Here is a 19,712-nt window from a genome sequence, read left to right as displayed (position 1 = left end):
AATACGATGTATAAGATGATATAGTATTAAATAACTTAATACTTTTGAGATATTGCACAGGAGATGAGTCAGTCTGGCTTTACACTGTATATCCCAGGATTGTCTTTAAACAGTGTTGGAAGACTACTCTATATGTATATCACCTGATGTTCCAGAACCATAGTCTGCGTCAGAACTTTGTGAAGTCAGCTCTGTCCCTCTTTAAGTGCTTAGCACATCAAATGATGTAAGTGCTGGCATCAGAGGTATCATAACTTATCTTGTGCAAGCCGAACTTACAGGAGGTGGAATTAAGGCTGACAGATTTTATTTCTCACCTGTGCTTGGAGCTTGTGGGCACTTGGTCCACTGGCTTAACAGATCATCTGGCCACTTGTGTCCTATCAAAGGAATAAATAGGAGGATTAGGCTGGCTGCCATTACAAGACTTGGCAAAGCTCAGTCTGTCTAACAAGTCCCTTTCCAAATCATACACTTGGCCAGGAATGGTAGCAGCAAAACAGGCTGCATGAGTGGTCCAATCTGCTTTTTTAGACATGTTGTTTTGTCTTTCAGCTCCTTTGGAATATGATCATCTTTGTTTTTGTAAATATTGTGTGAGCTCAGCGAACTGTTCAAAATGGCTGATTTATTGTTCCTTAACTGCCGGCAAAAGATTTGCTGCTGCCAGGCTGTTAGCCAACAGACGAGTGTGTCTACAAGATCCTATGGATTTACTGATAGTTATACAAAAATGCCCTGAACCACTACTGACTGTCTAGAGCACCACATTCACTTAACAGACTGCACTCCGTGCTGTATGCTTTCATCTACACTTGCTGTGGTTTCTAGTGTTTTTCTAAAGCCCATAAAATAATAATTGGCTCTTTTTTTTCCAGCAGATATGGCTCGGATATTTCCAGCAATAGCTGAAAATTATATAAGGAGTTAATTGAAGGCTCTTTCTTCTAATGTGACGTTCTCTCTCTTTCTGTTCTCTTTGCTAACTAGCGTCAGGCTGTCTGGGAGGCTGATCTGAAGGCTGTGAGAGGTGGGAGCTCTGTCGGGCAGACGGGCCTGCTACTGGGCGACTCCCTCTTTTCCAAAGAGCTGGAGAACATGGGCAAACAGCTCGCTGGTAGGCAGCTCTGTGTACGTTGGTGTGTATGTGTGTTTTCTGTGGGGTATGTATGTGCTGGGACTTTGTGTGAGTTTGTCTGTCTATATGTTAATGTCTTTGATGATTAATTGTATGGGTAAATGAATGGAAGACATACACACGCACTTGTGAAATTGAAAGGGGTTCATACAGCACTCCAGGAATGGGAGGGGGAGAGTCCAGCCAAAGAATGTGCAGCTTTGGGCCAAAGGATTTTCTTGCTTAATTAAAAACTAAGCTTCCTTCTAAAATGTGTCAAGACTAAATGGAGAAATTAATTAAAAATAATTTCCACATGCCGGGAATTGATCTTAGCCCCGGTGTTGACAGGTTCACTCAGTGCCCCTCACTAGCTCTGCTGAGTCATTTGGAGCTGATCGAAACGCGGCTGTGCTGGAGACAGATCTTGTCTGACAAAACTGTGTGGCAATTTGGAAATGATTATTCCCACCGTACCCCGAGAAGGCTCATCTTTGATATATGTGATGTCTTGGTGACTCAGAGACTGCTTTTGTTGTCACGAAGATCAAGTAAGTATTGGCTTATGAATCAGATGAAAGCCTGGGGTCGAGGCCAGAGGGAACGGTGCCATTTGCCATCATGTGTTGCGCACTTGTTTGTTTATGCATGTCCTCCCACTCTGTTTGACAGCGTCACAGTGTGTTAAGACCTCGTACATGCCGCCACATACCAGAGTTATTTGAAGCACATTGGTTTCACCATGTGAACCTGTTTCTGTCAGCCCGGCTGCAGTGGTCGACCCGGCTCATCTGCTCATTCGCACTAAAAAGCATTAGTCACCTACAGAACCAAGCAACATGTTGTTTCTTTAAAAGAAATATTTATATTGACAATATGCTAACTTTCTCCACAGAGGTTACAGATGATATTGATTTCTAGCTTATTTCTGTGCTGAGTTACTGAAAGTAGATGCTAATACTTTCCATAATATGAGCCAGAACCCTACTTTTTACTTTACATATACATGCACATATACATATACACCGATCAGGCATAACATTATGACCACCTTCCTAATATTGTGTAGGCCTCCCTTGTGCCTCCAAAGCATTTGTGACTCATCAGAAAATGGACATGGGCCTTCTGAGGGTGACCTGTGGTGTTTGGCAACAATATGTTGTTAGTGGGGGCCTTTGGGTCCTATGAGTTGAGGGGAGGGGCCTCTGTGGATCATCCCACAGATATGAATGTGAATTTGGAGGCCAGGTCAACACCTCGTGCTGTTCTTTGTGTTTCCTGAGTTGTTCCTAAGCCGTTTTTGTGTCTGTGTCAGGCTGCATCCTGCTGGGGATGGCTGCTGCCATCAAGGAGTGTCATTGCTATGGGGTGGGGGTACCTGGTCTGGTCTAGGTGGGTGCTACATGTCTAAGTAACATCCACATGAATGCCAGGTCCAAAAGTTTTCCAACAGAACATTGGATTGTCACAAGATGGTCAATGTTATTCACTTCTCCTGTCAGTGGTTTTAATGTTGTGGCTGATCGGTGTACATGTACATAGAAACGATTGCTCAAGCATATTCCACTTTCCCTTAAGTAAGTATTAGCTTCAAAGATGTCCATATTGTTGCTCGTACAATATGTATTAGGAATATGAGCATGTTTTATCCAGTGACTGTATATAAAGATGGACAGACCCTCCATGACGTCACCCATAGGATTCCTAAAGACCAGTTATGAAGCTGTTCACCATTTACAACATTATATACCTGATAAGCTAGACCAAAAGTGTTTGTTGGACCAGCCTGTAAACGTTTTTTTAAATTTGTGTTGTAAAGTTTGGCCTTGCTTTGACCTTACACAGTCCACAGGTTTGACTCATGTTTGGAGCCAGCATCAAATGGTTATTTGAGGAACTGCAGGTTTTGTCACTTTGCTTAGCCTTCGTTTTCAGGCCTCAAAGCTGCTGCTTGGTTTGAACCTCTTTTTCCATTTCACTAAGCCTCCCAAACTGCTGAGTACATCCGTAATTAATAAAGACTTTGGCTCGCGTAAAAGACAAGTTGTCTAGTTTATAGCCAGGAATATCTCTCCAGAGTGCAAAAGAATCTGTCTAAAATTTCAACGCCACCTTTGCCATTTAAAAAAAAAACAAAAAACATTGAGGCTTTTTAGTAACACTGTGGTCGGATTGTGTATTTCTAGCCTAATGATATTTATTTCCATGTTCATCCCTTCAAGGACAGCGCGTGCTATTTTAATTTATTCAGGCAAGCAGCATATTGCAAGTTGTAAGGCTGCAGACAAATGACATGTCATTACTGCGCATGTTTATTTTCAAAGGAGGGACCCAATAAAGATTGCACAAGTTCTGGATGGTTATATAGCGTGCTGTGGCCGTGTATTCTCTCACCACGTGCAACTGCTTGTTGATCAAAGGCTTTAATTGATTAGATCTGTTTCTGTTTCTTCCTGTCTCCTTCTCTCTGTGTTCCTCTGTCTCACTTTCTCCCTTTTTTTTTTCCCCCTGCTGTTCTTTTGACTCAACTTTTGGATGAAAACTCATCATACCACGTGGATTTTGATGTCATGTGTTTGATCTTCAGGGGCTGTCATTACGTATTAGTGTCTGTGAGATAGCTCGTAGTACTCCCGTGTTTAAAGATTTCCAATTCAAACTGCTTCTGATAGGCTACTCTTTAATGCCAGGAAGTGAGGGGAAGCTACTGGCTTACGATAAAATCACGAGTGCAGCTGCCATTTATGGAAGGAGGAAAGATTTGCACAACAGAGACATATGGTGTTTATCATTATTCTGGTAAATAACTTGAGATGGAACTATCAGCTTCATGGGAACAGATTGCTAATGAACATATCCTGTTTACAGTGCGATATAATAATAACACCAGTCATAGTGGACATGGTGTGGGTGGGTTTACAACCGGGAAATCATAATATGTGGAACGTCACTTCACACCGTTTCTTTTCTTATTTATTCACTGCCCTCCTGACGTCTATGGGCCTTCTGGTCACGACCTGGCTGTCTGTGCAGGCTAGGAGCTTGATAGCGGTGCTCCTTTACGTGTGTTTGCAAACATACCATTGTCGAAAGCTGACGTCATGATACGCCCTACAGAGCCAAAAACAAACAGAAAAGACCAAATTGTAGGTTTTGCCTCCAATTTTCTCTTATTATTTAGACATATCACATGTGTCGAATGTGTTAGGGTTAAAGCAACACAGGCACAATGTCATGCGGTACAGATGCAAGTTATTGAGCACATCAGAAATGCTCCAAGCAGCGGGTGCTCTGCGTTGGATCACTCCCATCTAACAGTTGACTTCTATACAGTCGGAGTTGCAGAAGTACAGAAACAACAATCTAATTATGAGAATTCAATGTATTTAATCCCCGAAGGATGTTACAGAAATCCATCTGGAATGAGTTTTGAACAAAGTGAATGACCCGAAACTGAATTTACTTTTTCTGCTCTGCGTAATAAATACATATTTGTCGGTGAGCAGAGTCATGTGTTTCATATTTTTCATTTATTTTTTTTTGCATGGAAATATGTTGTTTGTGTAAAAGCAAAACTCCATTAGCTCGAAAAACAAGGAAGACGATGTTTGTGAAATACTTGTCGTGCTTCCTTTTGTTATTTGTGTAACGTCACGTATATACAGTCCTCCAGACGCACTCCCCTCCGGTGAGTCATTGCAGAAATTATGCCTCTCAAATGATAACTCCCAGACTGGTTTGTTGAATACCCTCTGCCAAGATTTTGGAACAAAGTATAAAACACGGAAAAAATGACCCAGATGTTGATCACAGGAGTTGGCAGGGTCACGCCTTTTGCAAACAGGGCTGTTTTTGAGACTACCAGAGAGGCAAACAAATGTGTTTTCGTCACAGATGGGGAAAAAAATATTACTGTGCCGTACTATATCAACCTGCGACTGAGAGGAAACTGGATTTACCACAGTTTATAGGGTCTATAAATATTGTCATCATTGCCCAGAAGGAGGATTAAACCAAGCAGTCTCGCCCACTTTAATGCTCAGTAAAGTTTGTGAATCATCACTCTCTTGGGATGTACACTAGCCTCATCATAACACAGCCTAATCAGAAGTAAGCTTGGCCGTATGTTGGGTTTTTAAAGTTTACAGGCATCGTCAAGTACGCACTAGAGTTTTGAGTGTTGTCATTTAAATGTGTGAATTAATAGATTTGAATGAGGAAACTATACCAACTCCCTTAAAAGTTAAAGTGTGACCTTTGGATGTTAACTTGCATTATCTTCTTTTTTTTCTCCAGAGGTTGAAAAGGATCTGGCCAAGCTGGCAGAAGTAGGAAAGATGACAACTCGGGGCTCCAATAACCCGCACAGTAGCCTACTCCACACCCCTCTGCGCCACAGGACGCTACCTGACACGCTTCCTCTCCCCAGCCTTGTCTCCAGGCCCCAGTCTCCAGCTGCCAGCCTCTCAGGCAAGCCTTGTGGTGTGGGCCTCCCTTTGCTTAGCCCCAAGCCCACCACCCTGGTCATGGGTCGGACTCAATCTCCCAGCAACCCTGGGAGCAGGACTCAAACGCCCAGAACACCCAGCAGGCCCATGACCCCAAATAGTTTACTGACACGCTCCAGCTTTAACCCTGGATCTCATAAAGAGGTGACCTTCAGGAGGTCGCGGAGCCGCCCTGTGACACCCACAAGTCAGCCAATGCATCCCAGGCCGCTGCTCACCCCTCCAGGACTAAGCACTACCGACAGCCTTGGTGCCAGCCTACGGGCCTATCTGTCTGAGGTAAGACTCCACGCTCAGGCACTTTTTTAAGCTGATCACTGAGGAGTAGATTGTGTTGCATAGTGGCAGCATCTCCATGGAAACTGGAAGAAAGGGCAACTTAGCCCTGTCCAAAGAAAAAAATATCCGCCTTCCAGCACCTCTTAAGGCCAGTTAACACATTACACAGTATTTTAAGTCTGTAAAGTATTAAAATGACGTTTTGTTAATATACACTGTGTCATGAGTAGGATCATTTTTGACTTCTTGGACTCAGTCGAGGCAAAACTCCGCTAGGCTCTTGGGAAAGACACTCAACAAGTCCTGCACTTAGAACCACAGATTGTTAAGTCTTTGTATATTAGTTTTACCTTTAGACACAGCCAGTCTTTCTGTTTTTGTCTTTATGTGGAGCAAAGCTAACGGCCTCCTCGCTGTAGCTCCAAATTTAAAGTGCAGTCAGGAGAATGGAATGGATCTTCTCATCCAGCATTTGGAAAGAAAGCAAATAAGAGAAATTTCTTTAATGGAAACCGTGTCTTCCAAAGCCTATGATCCAGCATCAGTTTCTACATATTGTATTTTACATGTGAGATTTACCCAGCAATGAAATAGATCAAGTGTGCCCGCACTGCGTAAAACATGGGATAAAACTGTCATAAACTCTGGGTCACGGACCTGTGTGCTGCGTGTCCAAAAGATATAAAGCTGGCTGTAGAACACGAGAGCCTTCACACAGGAAGATCATGAGAAAGAGTAACAGAACACACAATGTCACACGTGTGAACCCTTCTAACAAACGCACACACTCTTCGTGGGGGGTTTAGCGCAGAGTCATGGAGGTCCGTACAGTAGGATGTCATTTCACTGTGGAAAAACGGGTCTGGCATAAAAGGGTAGGATTTCTTTCTTATACTCCTTTCATGATCTACTTAACAGCAGCGCCGTTAAATATGAGCCTTTTTTTTTTTTGAAGGCTTTATTAATGCTGGGCGGGAATTTTACAGTCCCTTTGTATACTCTTTGACAGTTACGCCATTTGACACCTAGTGACATTAACCAAAACACTAGTGCACCCAGTCTGCTTTTATTGAGGCCACCTGGTCCTATGTAGAAAGGCTGAGGCCTCAAAGTGAGACCTGGTAGGAAAGTAAGGGAAGCCTCTTTAAATACTGGAAAGAGACTTAACTAGAAGTAAAACAGATTGTGGTTTTCTTGTCTTACTCCCCTTATGTGTACTATTTGCAGTGGTATACAAATACTGTTTGTTGGACAGCTGAGAAATTTTCCATTCTTAGAAATGTATACAAGAAAGACGTCTTAAAAAGGAGTACTTGACGGTGAGTCACACCAGTAGGGGTTATCTCATTGGAGCCATGAGTGTGCTCTGCAGTTTTTTATGAAAACTAATTAAATACCAGTGTTACTAAATCATGGCATATTGTGTACAAGGTTTATCATTTGGCTGCAGATGGAAAGCTCATGAAGTGTTTAAAGTGGAAAGGGTTCATCCTCTGGGAAAAAGACAAATGTTCGCTTTAAAAATATTACATGATTCTCTCTGGACCATGAAAATCCACCCAGATGTGCTTGTGATAAGACAAGATAAGATAAGATAATTCTTTTGTGTATCACACAGTGAGGACATTTGCTGTGTTGCAGCAGCATACAGTTTAAATGACAGTGCACACATAAATACAAAAAATATTGGGAGCAGGCTTGGTTGTAGAGCTTCACAGCAGCAGGAAGGAAGGTCCTGCGGTAACGCTCCTTCACACAGCACGGGTGAAGCAGTCGTCTGCTGAAAAACGCTGCCCAGTGCTGTTATAGCGCCATGAAGGGGGTGGGATTGGTTTTCCATCAGGGATGACAGCTTTGCTATCATTCTCCAGCAGGAGGAGTCTGCTCTGGCCTTTCTTATGAAGTGCCCTAACATGATCAGTCCACTCCAGTATTGTGTTCAGATCAACACCCAGGTCCTTATAAGAGTCCGCTATCTCTATGTCCATTCCATTCCATTTACTGGTGTGTGTTTGTCAGCTGGAGGCAGTTTTCCTGACACTACTGCAAAGTCTGAGACGTATGTGTACACCGATCCGACAAATTTGTCAGGTCTTCCTTGTGTCTCCAAAACAGTTGTGACTCATCAGAGAATGGACATGGGCCTTCTGAGGGTGTCCTGTGGTGTCTGGCAAGTGTCATTGCTATGGGGTGGGGTGCCTGGTCTGGTCTAAGTGGGTGCTACATATCTAAGTAACATCCACACGAATGCCAGGTCCAAAAGTTTCCCAGCAGAACATTGGATTGTCACAAGACGGTCAATGTTATTCACTTCTCCTTTCAGTGGTCCTTGAATCCTGAGTTTCTCCAAGTGCTTGTGAGTGCTTGTGTGAACAAATGTGTAGATTTGTCACGACTGTAAAGCACTTTGAGTACCAGTAGTTAGAGAAGCACTATATAATACAAGGCCATTTATATTTATATCTTCAGTTTAATTTTTATTTTTGAATTTTGGAAATATTATTGACCGTTTACTTGTTTTTTTTTTTTTTTTATGGAGCCAATACAAGCTACAATGAAATTAAATGTAGCAGCACTGGAACAGGATCAAGAGAAGATGTATTATGTATTGTATTGTAGGCATGTTTTCAATTAATTCACTTCATGAATATAACTGTGTTTGTATAGCAACAAGCAGTTAAATAGACCGGTCAGTTAAGTGTCTTTCCATCTCCTTTTTGCTCTGCTCAAGAATAGGTTATTTCCAACTTATTCCATCTTCTCTGTTTTGTTATGTTCTGTTTTTCCATCTCAGGATGAGTTCTACCAGCAGTTGCAGGCCATCAGGCAGCCTTGGCATATTCCCAGCGACACAGACAGTGACATCCTGGAGCCTCCGGAACAGGATAGGAGTAAGTGACCTACCTAGCTCTTCCTTCCTTCACTCGTTTGCTTCTTTTTTTAAACTCTCGGATTGTTTATCATCTGTTGATTCAGGTTCCTGTCACCAGAGAAATCTTCACAGTTCACTTCCACAGCTCACAAATCAGCCCCCTCTAATGTTTTTACCTTCCCTGAGCTTTTTTATTTCTTCGCGAGACGTGAGGTTACCACATTGAATTACTGCTGCATTAAAGTGGCAATAGAGAAGTATTTCTTGTAAAATTCTGAAGTGAAGCAGAAGGAAAATTTCCATATTTCACCCCTGGGTGAAATCCTGGAGGGCTTCTGAAAGGGGGGACTGGGGTGGGGGGTGTTGTCATGTAAAGTTTCCTGTCCTGGCATCATGTAAGAGATATATTACTATGAAGATCCAGTCGATAGACATGAACGGTTCTTGCTTGAACGCCGTAAATCCAGCCATAGTAATGGCCTGGCTGGGACACAGTGCAGCGTATAACTCTGGCTTTGAACATGACAGAATTAGATCAGACCTCCTTGAATGTTCTGGCCCATAAATCTAATAAATATATGTGGCGGTATGGTTTGATATTAGTCAGAGGCCGCCAGAGTGAAACTAAGTAGTTCTCAATCCATGACGATCCTCTAAAAAACTGTCACATTTATGCTGTCTTAACACTGGTTAACACATGGCTAAACTTCTCAGGCCCTCTGAGACGCTGCTAATAATTTACTACTGTAGCTGCTCTGGATGAAAAATAACTTATCTAAACATTATAATGTATATCTCTGCAGAACAAGTCGTTTTAAGCCATATATTGCCAAAATACTGCTTGGAGAGTTTTGTCATTCTGCCATTCAGAGCCTTTGAAGTGTAATAGAGTCAATAAGACCAAAAGGGTTAATCTCCTTGGAAGCCTGAATACATGCTGCAAATTTAATGACAATGAATTAAATGACAGCATTTCTAATCCGTGATATATTGTGTGCGAAGTTTATTATACGGCCACAAACTGAACGCTTTTGAAGTGTTCTTAAATGGGAGAGGTTCATCCTCTGGGGAGACATGAACGTTCCCACTGAAAACATTACGGCCGATGCTTGTTGGACCATAAAAATCCACTCAGTCGTTTGTAGAGCCTGTTCCTTGGCTTTTGAGATACGGATCAATGGGTTCATATAACTTGTTGCTTGTGTAGTCAGTTAAGCCGAGTTCATTTAAGCGCCAAAACGTGACACATGCATCTCCAGAAAACAAGCTGAAACAAAGGGCAACTGGGAGACTTTCTTGAAGACATTACGCCACTCATCCAAGTAGCTTCTTCAGTTCTAAAGGACCGGTTTGGATTTGGGATTAAATATGGACATGTGTGGGTGTTGCCCATCAGAAGCTTGCATGGCTAGGTTCTGTTAAGAGCCAGGTACTTACCCCTACTTAGAGGAAAGTGTTTCTTCCGCCAGTTGTTTAGATTTGCAGAAACTACCAGGATGAGTGGAAACTCTACGAGATCCCCTCGTTTCAGCTTGTTTACTATGATGTGCATGACTGAGAATCTTCAAAGGCATACACATGTACCAAATATTTTGTATGATCATTGGTGTAATTTGTTCATAAATGTTTGGAGGCCTTTCAGTACCTACAAGGATGAACTCAGTAAACTACAATGATGTGTTTTGGAACACAGATTGGAAGCTTTGAAAATAGGAAAGGCTCATCCTCTGGGGAATGTTCCCATTCAAGACACTACAGTTTGTTCACACACATCAAATCTTCAGTACTTGCATCCAGCACTTGTTTCTCCGGATCACAGCAACGCTGCCACATTTACATCCTGTCACTACTTTGCCTGAAATGCAATCCCTTAAGTTAATTTATGAATGAGTCCAAAAATAATATACGCCATAAATTCTCAAAATGAATTCTCTGAACTCAAATTAGCTTCGCCCTGTTTTCTCAGTAAACAAAGAATCACCACCAGCTACTCAAACTGAAAATTAATTACACGTGGGACTCAAAGCGACGGCTTTCCCTGACGTTATGAAACTAGAATTCCAGTCAAACAAAAGATCAAGCAGGCAAATGGTTGTCACATGGAAATATAACCCTTCTGACAAGTTCCTCTGGAGGCTTGTTGCTTTGCCAAATGTGTATCTTGCACAATAAATGGATACATTTTCCTAATGGCCCCTGGGGGCCTGCTCTAAGCCCTGGCAATGGTAATGGCATGTTGAGAGAGGATATGAACCACATATTGAATTAGACGTGGCTCAGACAAGGGGGAGAGAGAGACTGACAGAGAAAAAGAGACCCAACAGCCACAAGACGTGACAAAGCACTCTCTGGCGTGAGAGAAGGCCCACAGGACTGTTCACTGAAATCTGGTGTTTGTGTGCATGTGAGTGATTGTATTAGTCAGGGTAAGACATTAAAATTGTTTTCAGAAAGCACTTTTGCCCCCTTAATCAGATTTTCCTGTGTTTTCCGGGGTCATTTTTGGATCTATTAAATAAATAATAGAGTTGAATAGCTCACTGGCAACGGACCACTCAGTTTGTGCCAAAGATAAAACATGATCATCTAAAAACAACTAAGGAACTAAGTAACAGTCGAGTTTGTCCTCCTTTGCCTGCTACTGCTACATTTTTTTTCATTGTCAAATCAAAACTAGATTTCTTCAGGAATTCTTTCTTGCTGTGCATAAACAGAAATAGATGCCTGTCCATGTCCAGGTTCACATCATTAGCGCAGTGACGTTGTCTTCCAAATATCACAGCAGATGTGTCTGAACTTAGAAGTCCACCGCTATTTCCTGTTATTCTGTAAACTTACACCATGCGTCTACCACACAAACCACACCGGAGATGAAAGTCAGTCCTTTTTCATCAATTCTCAAGTCTCTGTGTCCTCAGAATGGTATGCATGATGTTGAAATAAATCAGGGTGTCATATAGTATATATTCCAGCGAGCATATATGTATCTATATATATAACTGATGGAATTGCTTATAAGATTCTGTATTTTTAATGTCCTTTTGTGTTATTTATCCACCTAAAAATCACTCATAATTGCAGAGGGTGTTGTTTTTGACATGTTAGGAAAAGCTTTAGTAGAGAGAATCAGCTTAAGGATGCACTTTCTTTCATTTTCATTTTCTTTCTGAGAGTTATATGAGAAGACTGATACCGCTCTCACACCTGTCAGTTAAATATGCAGCGGTAACGTGTGAATTTAGCTAACAAATCAGTGTGTTGTGTCAAGTGCACACGCTGGAGGAGATCTACGCCATCGGGTGCTTCAGAAAAGTGACCGGCATCTGCGAGGACCCTACACGCCCGTGCCATCCCCTGCTAGAACTGCTGCCGTCAGGCAGATGTTATAAAGCCATCTGCACCCACGCAGCCAGACTGGAGAACAGTTTCTACCCCAGAGCTGTGGCTGCTCTAAATCAGTCCTAGACACTCTCTGCCTGACACGGAACCACGTCGACAGTTCACATTGTAACCATGCTGTTGATTTGTGAATAACCTATATCTGGATGACAATTAGCACAACACTGTATATATCAGTATACTCGACCGTCATATTCTTTGTTCCACAGTCATATTTATATTCATATTCATATTTATACTGGGTTCCTGTAGGTCTGCTTTCTGAAGATTTCAGTTCCTGTATGTCTGGTTCCTGTAGGTCTGGATAGCCATAGATCTGGGTTCCTGTAGGTCTGGTTCCTGTAGGTCAGGTCCTTGTAGATCTGGGTTCCTGAAGGTCTGGTCCCTGTAGCTCTGATTCCTGTATACCTGGGGGTCCTGTAGGTCTTGTTCCTGTAGGTGTGGATAGCCATAGATCTGGGTTCCTGTAGGTCTGGTTCTCGTAGGTCAGGTCCTTCAATTCAATTCAATTCAAAGCACTTTATTTGTCACCAAGGGGCAATTTAAAAGGGCGCATTGTAGTAGCTTATTTCAAAATTTCAAGGGACAAGAGACACAGTCAACAACATAAGCAGCACGCATACTGTACAATCAACCAACACATATTTCACAGGCACACTGCACAATCACACACTGCATACCACATATCATCATTCATCACATAGTAGTAGTTCTAAAAAGTTCTAAGAGTTCTTAAAGTGCTTCCTTAGTGCTTCAATTAAAACAAGTAGATCTGGGTTCCTGAAGGTCTGGTCCCTGTAGGTCTGATTCCTGTATATCTGGGGTCCTGTAGGTCTTGTTCCTGTAGGTGTGGATAGTCATAGATCTGGGTTCCTGTAGGTCAGGTCCTTGTAGATCTGGGTTCCTGTAGGTCTTGTTCCTGTAGATCTCTGTTCCTGAAGGTGTGGATAGCCATAGATCTGGGTTCCTGTAGGTCTGGGTTCCTGTAGGCCTGCTCCCTTTAAATCTGGGTTCCTGTAGGTCTTGGTTCCTGTAGATCTGGGTTCCAGTAAGTCTGGTCCCTGTAGCTCTGGGTTCCTGTAGGTCTGGGTACCTGTAGATCTGGGTCCCTGTAGCTCTGGATTCCTGTAGGTTTGGGTACCTGTAGATCTGGGTTCCTGTAGGTCTGGGTACCTGTAGATCTGGGTCCCTGTTGCTCTGGGTTCCTGTAGGTTTGGTTCCTGTAGGTCTGTAGAGCTTTTACTGGCAGGTTTCCACTTCATTCTAATTTAGATTTAGATTATATTTTCTTATACTGTTCTAATATTTTTAAATTGGGCGTTGTGTTTTGCAATTGTGTTGTATTGTATTGCATTGCATTGTATTCTGTTCTGTTCTATTTTATTCTATTCTATTCTATTGTAAATCAATTATGTTTGTTGTTCCCATGGAAAAATTGAAGCATAAAAAAGTGCTAGTAGGCTTTGTATTAAACAAATGTAACTCAAGCTCCTGTTTGTAGCTTCACATTTAACATAAAGCTACAGAATGAGAATATTCCTCTTCTCATATAATTCTTAGCAAGACATCGAGTCACCATGCTGTCCTACATCTTTTAATTTTGGTGTTCATTACTTTCACAGGTGGTTCACGAGATGCCAATAAGAGATCTGTGTTTTCAGGTGAGAATCTGAACGGTAAGAGGCTTCGAAGCCAAACTACACTCATAACATGTTGTATCATCTGGGTCACTGCTATTGTAAGCAGCATGCCTCAAACTGACAGAGCCTCAGTGTCTGTCGGTGACCTCATTCGTAGAGCCACAATATGTTACCCAAATAACAACCAATGGGCGACTCACTGTAGGAGCCTCCACCTTCATTTATGGTCCATTCAATTACCGTCACAGGCTAAACGGAGGGCACAGCGGCTCTGAAATGTGATTGGCGGGGGCTGCCTGTGTGCGGAGACGGGAACACTGTTGCCCAGTTCCATTAAGTCACTCGGGCTCTGAGTTTACACGCAGCAGACAGCGTCAACTCACAGCGTCAACATTTGGGAGAAGGAGAAAGTCTGTCTGGTTTGAGGTTGTCTGCGGTTCTCCTTCTTGTGGCTCTGGAGGTGCCCACAGTTCCCAGTGTCAGTGTGCCAGTCTGGAGGGAGATCTGAGAGCAGACTGCTGCCGCTTGGCTATCAGAGAGACCAGAGCATTGCCACGGCAACCAAACTCAAACCTCGCTGCTCTCCAAGAGCTCTCCCACATTGTGAAATATGGTCATTGGAACCACCGAGCCCAATTTTCCACCTCATGTTTGTCTATGACATGTTCAAATATTAAATGACTGTTTCATAGTAATTGCCTCGGTTATTATTCTTATTAGCGGTTGAATGTGTCTGATTTTGGTTTCTAGGAGACTGATGTTTTTGTCTTTCATTTTTCACAGGGCTATAGTGATGAAGACCAGAGTCGCTGATCCAATCAAACTATTATGCAAACCACTGGACATTTTGAATATGTGTACACAGACAGTTATTTTTATAATTCACACGAATGAAAAAAAATAAGATTGTATACTTTTTTCACAGATATTTCCTAGACATTGTACTGTACCTGTATGATAAAATCTCAAAATATTACTTCAGAGTATGGAATATGCTATTTATTTTTTATTTGTCTGCTCTATAGCATGCTATTGAACTTCTAGAAGGGGTCCAGAAAACACATGCATTTGTTGTTGATAGACTCTTTTTCTATAGGCCTAGTGCATATTCACATTGTGAGGGCAGCACACTCGTGTTAAGAAGGTGTTCATTGACACGCACTGTTAAAAAGAAAAAAAAAGATTTTTGTGTTTTTCAGATAGCAAATACACAAGTTGTTGAGGGAGTACATGGAATGCTGTTATATTAATTAAAAGGATTTGGTGTACTTGTTCTGTTTCTGACTCGAATGTGTCCGGACTTGTTATGTGAATTATGTTGAATTTGAACTAAAAGGAAATTAATTCTCCTCACTCATTACACTAAAGCCGTTTTTAAACTGATCAAATCTGTTACAACAATGTAAAGTTTAATAACATCTCACAGTAAATAAATACATATGCTTTGTAATGTATATATTATTTGGACGAGAAATGCTCCACACTTAAATTGTACACAGATCTGCCACATCATTAAAACCACTGACAGGAGAAGTGAATAACATTGACCATCTTGTGACAATCCAATGTTCTGCTGGGAAACTTTTGGACCTGGCATTCATGTGGGTGTGACTTAGACATGTAGCACCCACTTAGACCAGACAAGGCAGCCCCACCCTATAGCATTGACACTCCTTGATGGCAGCAGCCATCCCCAGCAGGATGCAGCCTGACACAGACAAACACACACACAAACGGTTTAGGAACAACTAAAAAAACATGAAGAACAGCACAAGGTGTTGACCTGGCCTCCAAATTCTCTAGATCCCAAACTGATCAAGTATCCGTGGGATGATCCACAGAGGCCCCTCCCCTCAACCCATAGGACCCAAAGGCCCCCACTAACAACATTCTATTGCCAGACACCACAGGACACCCTCAGAAGGCCCATGTCCATTCTCTGATGAGTCACAACTGTTTTGGAGGCACAAGGGAGACCTACACAATATTAGTAAGGTGGTCATAATGTTATGCCTGATTGGTGTATATCACCATTTCATCATAGCAGTTCAACAAAGCAATGTTTCTCATTCATCCATTCACACAGTCATGAACCAGTTTGTGAAAAGCAATGGCCTGCCATTAGAAGCAACCCACTCTACCACCTGAGTCTCGGTCGCCCAGGTGGCAGAGTGGGTTATCACATGAAGTGTCGCTCTGACATGTTCACGTAGTTAAATGAACGAGCCCCTCTCGTGGTATTCACTACTTCATAAGCGGAAACTTTCGATAAGGTCCGAGTTCACGAGTCGTACACACAACTTCCTATGTCGTAATTACAAGCTCATGAGTTCTATCAGAGGGCAGCATACGGCGAGTCGTGAGAAACCCGTTGCTAGGCAAATGTTGACATCAAGTTCACTAAGCTAACAGCTGGTTACGTCAGTGTAGGAAATGCAAAGGCATAATTAAAAGATGAGCCTGTTTGGAAAATCAAAAATGTTCTCAGACATGTTATAAAATTACAAGGGACTCTTTATGACTAAATTACAGTACATTAACTTACCATCCACCTCCGCCATTTCCGGTGCACTCTGACCTTACAGAAACTTTCCTCTTATGACATTATGAATACCACAAGAGAAGCCTGTGAATTCTTCTCACAAACACAAGCCCATTTGAAGACGCCGTTTATCTTTTGTCTTTTAAACCTGCCGTTGACAAAATGCTAAATTTTGCTGCCTTCAAATGGAACTTGTGAGCTTGTGGTTACGACATGGTAAGACGAATACAAGACTCATGAACGCTCACAAGGTTTTGAATACCACTAGTTTTTCAACCCCATTTCAAGGCAGCATTTAGCAAAACATTCCAAAGCTCAGCGTCATTTGTAAATTTATCTTGTATAGCTTTTGTAGAAGATATTTTGTTGTTATATCACACATTGTATGTGGATTTGCTGTCACAAGTCCCCAAATGATATAAGTTTTAAAATTTGCTGAGAATTTAAGTAATTAGTTTGACTCTCATAGTACTTGCAAGTTGCAGGTAAAAGATTGCAATATTTAGTAGAATGTATCTATTCCATCTTTTCCATATGGGCAGACACAGGAGCTGTTTAACTTTCTGTTTCTTTGTTGCACTGAAGTGCTGACAGTGACGCAGTAATCCGTCCTGACCATGACTAAACTGCTCCTGGGTGTTTGCATGGGCATGTGTTGGTTAAACTGTGGTCGTCTGAGTGTTACACAGGCGACGTCGGCTCTAGAGACACACGTACACACACACACAGAGCACACACCAGTGTGATCTCTCCGTTCCAACCCTTCTTGAGTTTTGTGGTAAGATATACCCAGCCATGCTAGCTTTTAAGACTGTCCCTGGGGATGTGGTCAACAAGCTACTCAGATCTCCAGTCGCTATTTTCGCTAAGGCGGATTCCTGTAAAAAGGATGTGTGAGAAGACTAATCACTCGAAACCCCATCCTGTAAAACATGGTACGTGGATTAATTTACCGCGTTTTTAAGCTGGTTGTGTCCTCATTGGAAAGGGATGTGGTTTTCCAAATATCTGTGGAAGAATTTCAAGACATGGTATAATTGAGTCAGAGCACTGCCCTGATATAATCTTTATAAAACTATAAACAATATTTTTCCTGTAAGAAAAGGGCACATCTTGCATTGCGTTTTACAATTTTCATATTTTATATTCCATATTAAGTGTTGGAAAGCATTTGGGAGTGTGATCGCCATCTGCTCTTGATCCACGGATCACCAGCATGCTAACTCCATTTATACTATCAATATTTTCTTTGAGTTCACGTGTCTCCTCCAGTCTTTGATTTGTTATGTCAGCCAGATATCAAGGCATGAGGAGTTTTGACAGTTTGGGGAGATGAAGACTTCAAATATGGCCACAGATGTCACACAAGCCGATGCTTTTCATCCCCGTTCTGTAGCTGTGAACGCCTCAGTATGTGACAGGTTACTTAGATGAAACGGTGGGACATTTACTAAAACATTCCTTCTGTATAGTGTCACATTTCAGATTGTAGGTATATGAATTCATTATGATTCACATACGTTACAAAGATGATTGCGATTGTTGGTTTAATGCTGCACATATATAATCAGTGAGTTTAAACTCCACAGTATCAGTTACATATGTGATGTTAAGAATCGGAGAGATTGAGTTCCATATCGTTAATACCATCTCTCTGGGGTTTGAAACCGCCAGTGTCTCCTATAAGTATGCACACTGTGCAGGCTTTATACACCATGTCTATTCAAAGCAACTTTTAAGGGCCACCCAGGAATAGCGGCAGACAAGACTGTATTTACTGGGAGATCTGGACCACCATCAATGGTCAGCAGACTGACCCAGGTCTTAATTTACAACTGAACAGACTGGGATTTATCCGTACATACAGCGCAGATAAATCTATGGTGGATAGGAGGTATGCTTTGAAGGCATGTAATGCCGGTGTCATTTGTTGCTTGAAATGTTCCAGTATGGTGAGAATGTGCTATATGTGGAGAACAAGCTGTGTGTGTGTGTGATGTAAAGACTGGGTTTAAATCTCTGTGGACAGACAGTATGAGAGTATATTTGTAGAACAATGATACATGTGATCATTTAAAGGTGTGCATTTAAAGGGCCCATGTGAAAGTTGATGTTTAAGTGTTTTGATATATCTTGGTTTATACTCCAGTATCTGGCCAAACATTGACAAAACGATTAAAAATGGTTTCATAGTTATAAAAAAAAAACTAAAAATGTTGTTGACTCATCCTGCACTGGTGCGTGTATGCTGATTTGTGTCCAATGAAATGCTGGGGGCTGGCCTCCTTGACTCTACAGACTCTAAATATGAACTTTGCTAGATGTTCTTAGCGTTCTGAATTCATTTAGATGTTTTTTGTTTTCGATGCCATCTCCTTTCTTCTGGATCCACACCATTCTAGATACATTTTTTTTTTTTTTTAATAAACTTCCTATGAAAAGAAAAATAAATTTGCTAGCTTCAAGTCACACTGCCACCACACTCTGTATAATTGTGGAGATGCTCCATATTAAAGTCTTTCTTCAAGGACTCCTCTTGCAGAATCACCCCAGGAGGTTTGAGTGGCTGCTTTTTATGGTAACTATAATTCAAAACATAATCAACAATCTGGATTTTGTTTTCTGTGTGCGTTGGAGTGAACTGCCTGTTCTCGGAGAACTAATGAAATCAGCCATCACTGTTCTTTAACTGTTTACTTCTTCAAGTCTATCAGGACCATGTACGTTGCAGTCTTGCCATGTCCTGTCTTCTGAAGCCAAAGAACAAGTTTTGCTCCTCTAAAGAAATGCCAATTTTATTTTCCAGAGTTTGTAGTAATAAACTTTCCTAGTTGCTTTAAAAGCAAAAATAAACAGTAGAGTTCGGTTCTGTGTCATTGTTTGGAGTGCAGGACTTGAGTTCATATCTTGCTGACAGCAATGACTGTTTAGTGCTCTCGGACAGTATTGAACTGTTCTGCACCGCTGGGACGATGGGCGTACCATTACCGCAATCTCAACAATGTAATTTGTGACCTCATAGTATTCAGGAAATTGATGAAAACTCACTGTAGATTTCAGATCTATAGATACATTTAGTGACCATGTTGTGCAGAAGTGTGGTGCAGATCTAGGTTACAGTGAGCATTAAACTTAAGTGGAAGATTTGGCCACTGCCACATTAGCCTTATGGGATTTGTAGTTGCTAACTATAATAAATTAACATTTACATTTGGTAGTCAAATTCTTACATACTTTTATTTAATGTATTAGAAGAAATGTTTAGACTTGTTGCTAATGAACACATATTTCGGAATATTATGATGTTTTAAATCATAAACAGGTAACAACAAGAGGAATAGAGGCCTTCTTCTTC

At 41.6% G+C, this 19,712-nt stretch overlaps 1 protein-coding gene across 1 annotated transcript in view; it reads left to right on the top strand.

The window, feature by feature from the left end:
* cUnh8orf34 (chromosome Un C8orf34 homolog) overlaps positions 1-14,298 on the top strand; it is a gene marked incomplete at its 5' end in the record, with an annotated part of 66,070 nt that extends 51,772 nt beyond the window's left edge. Inside the window, 4 exons of the mRNA XM_084565622.1 lie at positions 991-1,117; positions 5,414-5,904; positions 8,699-8,795; positions 13,798-14,298. Coding sequence (XP_084421748.1) covers positions 991-1,117; positions 5,414-5,904; positions 8,699-8,795; positions 13,798-14,090 — 1,008 coding nt within the window. The 3' untranslated portion in view covers positions 14,091-14,298. The remainder of the gene's footprint in view (positions 1-990; positions 1,118-5,413; positions 5,905-8,698; positions 8,796-13,797) is intronic.
* Between the last annotated feature and the right edge of the window lie 5,414 nt (positions 14,299-19,712).

Source organism: Chelon labrosus, assembly GCF_963514085.1.
Source record: "Chelon labrosus genome assembly, chromosome: 18".
In the NCBI taxonomy this organism is placed as follows: Eukaryota; Metazoa; Chordata; class Actinopteri; order Mugiliformes; family Mugilidae; genus Chelon; species Chelon labrosus.
This window is presented reverse-complemented; position numbering and strand designations above follow the sequence as displayed.